This window comes from Zeugodacus cucurbitae, chromosome 3, assembly GCF_028554725.1.
Source record: "Zeugodacus cucurbitae isolate PBARC_wt_2022May chromosome 3, idZeuCucr1.2, whole genome shotgun sequence".
In the NCBI taxonomy this organism is placed as follows: domain Eukaryota; kingdom Metazoa; phylum Arthropoda; class Insecta; order Diptera; family Tephritidae; genus Zeugodacus; species Zeugodacus cucurbitae.
In genome coordinates, this window is record NC_071668.1 from 43,803,508 (window position 1) to 43,807,845 (window position 4,338).

The following is a 4,338-nucleotide window of genomic DNA, read 5'->3' on the forward strand; positions in this document are numbered from 1 at the left end:
AAAAGTGGTACAGACCATTGAAAATAATCTAGAGCACATGCATAATTGATCATATCATTAAACACAAGTACTGATTTACCAATTATCATACGCGTATACACCATAAGTAAGTATGTATGTACATTATTACGCATAACTACGAACTAAACACAACACTTATTATTTTATTGTCAAATGTTTATGAATGAATTTATCTAAGAGCTCTTAATAGTACAATAGTCGTAATTGCGTAGAAAACATATATATGTGTGTGTGCACCTCGAATCGAATAATTATTTCACGACCACTTTCTTAACTGCTTAACCTAATCCAAAATATATTGTTTGCACTGCCATCACAGGAACTGATCCGATTAAAAAAATTGAGTTTATTACAACTGCAAGTGGTTTGGGGATATGCTTATTTGTTATTCGATGCAATATGTGTGATGGTCAAATTGTGTCAAATAACCACGTGTGTCCATTTTACTTACATACGAGTATACTAGAACACTGATGTGTTTGTCGCTTAAAGTCACAGTAAAGTCCTAGGTAATATTTACTATTTTTAATGATTTTCACTAAATACAAGCGTACGCTAATTATATTAGATTTAATAATTTTTGCGACATAAAATTCATATTGTTGCAGTGCTTGCTGGTTGTTGGTGTAGATGCTGATGGTAGCGCGATGGCCATTGATGTGCGTGCGGATGTGCGGATGGCGTGTGTGGCGGATGATGGTTGGACGCTGCAGCTACGGCAGCGGCTGCTGCCGCATGTTGTCCCCCGATTGCTAGTTGGCGTCAGAGATAGAACTCCGGTGAATTTTGACTATCTGCATTTAAATGCGGTTGACCGACGGTGATCACACCTGGTGTACTGCCATCGGTAGAATTTGATAGAGCGGCAATTACGCCACCACTACCACTACTCGTGCGCATTTGCAGACGTTGTTTCAAATGATCGCGCTCTTGACATACACGCGAAAATTCCAATTTCAAACGATGTAGATCCTGATTCAACTGTCGATTGGTTTTCTCTAACTCGTGTCGTTGTAGTAGGCGTTTGGAGCGGCAGCTTTGTGCGTAGCCACGATTTTTCAGCGTGCGACGTTTAGCTTTGAGCCGTACCACTTCTTCACGGGGGCACCCATGCAGGCGTTTATTTAATTCTCGTACGCTCAGTGTGGTTAGCAGATCATCACTTATACAGTCGTCAAGACCTAAATTACTGGAAGTGCTGTATTGTCTGGAGCAGGTGCGCGGTGAATTTGTGGATGATCGCGTTGAGCAGACCGACATAGGACGGTTGAGATGCACAACAGAGGTGGTAATTGGCGCGATAGATGGCGCCTGACTGCCATTGACGCCACCGCCAAGACTTGTAGCGCCGTTGGGTATAGCGCTGTGGTAAGAAGTATGCATATTTATGGGTGTTAAGTGCTCTAGTGGTTGAAAATGATGGTGATGCGGATGGTGTTGGGATTGTGCCACCAAGTGTCCATGATGATGACTGGCGGCCGCCACTGCCGCTGAGGCATGCATATATTCACGTTGTCGCTCCCACTCCTCCTCATGAGTAGGGCATGCAAGCGGTCGTAAGTCCAATGGCTGAGGATCTGAACGCATTGAGTTCGGTAGCCACATCATTTCTTGTGTTAGACCAGCGCTGGTTGGTGGCCGATGTGTTGGATACGGAGCACTTGTAATTGTTGCATACGTTTGGGCACAAGTACTGCCGTTGGGTGAGCTAATAACTGGTGGTGTCTCAGGTGGTGTCGATGGCACGCCACCCGGCACTGATGTGTTCACAAGGATCGCCTGTCCAGCCATAGGTCCGTGCGTATAGATTTCAGGTGGTGGAGACAATGGCTGTAACCGGCGATCGTCAATGTGCCAACTTTGTGGGAAGGGTCGCATCTTGATGGCGGGTGGATCAGTTGCTTCCTCTTCTTCTGGCGTGATTGTTGTAGTTGTCCAAGCGATTTTTGTGGCTGCCGATGGACTGTGATCTTCACGTTTCACTCCGATAGCTGTAACAGTTGCAGAACCGTCCTCGAGGTGATCGAGCACGAATTCCTGCACATACTGTTCGGCGAGGTTTGGGTCTTCCATTCTCATTTAGAGATAGTTTTGATTCACACACACACTGTTATAAGATTGCTGGTTTATTAACCAAAACACTTTTTTTATTATTTTGCTTTTTTAATTGATGCTGTTTATATGTACAACACTCATATATTATGTATATGTCAATGAAAATACTATGTACGCACAGATTTACACTATTTATTGTTTCGATTAATTATTCAATATATTAGATATTTTACAAATTTATTAAAAACCTTGCTGTCGATTTTGTATTAAATCACTAAATTCAATATGTTATCTATTACACCTTCTATTATTCTTTTATGCACATTTCTTTTTATTGCAAAGCGAAGCACTTTCGCGGTCGAATTCGACTCCGTTCGCGAGTTCCGCGTCAACCAGTTTCAGTAATGTGATGATAATTACTAAATATTGTGAAGGGTGTACGTCGCGATAGTTGCGGAATGGTTAAGCTAAACTTTTTGTACAGGTATATATTCCCGACTGCGAAAAGCAAGCCGTTTAACTGTGTGCGGATCGTCGGAAGTCGTACTTTGTCGCGTCGCCTCGTTGTGGATGGCAACGCGCGTCATACTGGAATGCTGCTCCAACAATTCCGATGCTGAATTTGCCGGTAGCACAAGAGCTTATAGTTAATACCAATGCTATATACTCAAAAACCACCACCCAACTTAGCGCACTGTACGAGTACACTACGGAATGCTGCTTGTATGTGTGCGAATTTGTTGAGCGATGTATCCAAATTCGAATTGAAAAACAACGACACCCTTCGTGGAGTCAACGTTAGATGATTACAAACTGAGCTGTCTGAGGGCAGTGTTTGTGTTATTTAGCACAAGTGTGTGGTACTCGTAATGTCGCCTGTAAGTTTTGGCTCCCGAAAAGCATGAATACAGTGGGTCGAACATTCAGCTCGATTTTATTGTTAATAAAAAATTGTCGAAACTAACTAAAATACGCTGCAACATTGCTGCAATGTATAACATACATACATATATACATATGTATGTACAATATGTATATGATATATATAATAAAGCTCTATGCGCGCTCAAATGAATAAAGCTTTGATATTTCGCTGTAATACTCTATGGAGAGCAAAATTTAATATTTATTGCGCTAAAGGTGAACAAGCTTAATTTATTTATTATTTATTTCTATAAAAATATTTTGACACTTTTAACACTTGTTAAACGGAGGTTAACATCAAACGCACATAAACAGATTTTCTACAAAACTAGTATTGTGGTGAAACTTCTTAGTAGTCGGTTTCACACTAAAACTTTCTGATTGAAATCGAACTAATGAGATGTATACCAATTTTTGGAAAGTTGCGGAAAACAATTAATTAAGGGGTTAGGTGGATTTCAGATGCAGAAAAATAGGTTATTTTTTTACATTTTTTAATATACATATACAATCATGTATCTCATTTAAACAATTCGTCATATCAAAGATACACATTTAAATAGAATTTTGTGAAATTTTTATTTACAAATTCCCATGACGAGTCTAAAAAAAAAGGTCTTGCGGTGGACATCGTAACTCATGATTGGTTCATCTAAAAACAATAAACCAAAAATATTTCGATGTTAAATCTAGTTAATGAACGAAGAAAACAAGAAAAAATTGAAATTTGAATTTTTGACAGAGTTTTAACCAAAAAATTCACTTTTTGGTCAAATTTTCTACATATTTTGGCTCAAAAAAATAGTTGTAAGAAAAATAATATAAAATCCTTATATTTTATTTGTAATTAGCTAAAACTTGATTGCGACTTTGGTGTCCGCTGTCTTTCTCCCTGATTATGAAGCGAGCTTGTATATTTCTATTATTTTGTTCTTCAAGCCGGTGTACACCGCTCCATACTCGACCCTCTGACACGCGATTGCGATGCGAAGAGAATGACTTGCAAGACGATCTTCAGTTTCAGATTAAGATTCTCCATCACGGAGTCTTATTGATACCCTCACCTGGTAACTATTCCCATAAAGTTGAGATTCTAGCAAAATATATAGCCTATGTTACTCGGGGTGAATGTAGCTTTCCAATGGTGAAAGAATTTTTGAAATTGGCACAGTAGTTTTTGTGTTAATTTATTACAAACATACATACAAATCTTTCCTCTTTATAATAGTAGTATAGATTAAAATCTTTTAATAAGAATAATTTTCAATAATTTCAAGAGTGAATGAGAGTAAGAAATACATATGTATATGTATGTATTGCAATTTAGTGTATTTTACA

General features: G+C 38.8%; 1 protein-coding gene across 1 annotated transcript; it reads right to left on the bottom strand.

The window, feature by feature from the left end:
• Positions 1–339: 339 nt before the first annotated feature.
• On the bottom strand, positions 340–2,866 carry LOC105219418 (transcription factor Maf). Its single transcript, XM_054227331.1, is given in 1 exon segment — positions 340–2,866. A coding segment is annotated over 1 exon segment (1,485 nt). The 5' UTR covers positions 2,101–2,866; the 3' UTR covers positions 340–615.
• Positions 2,867–4,338: the final 1,472 nt, after the last annotated feature.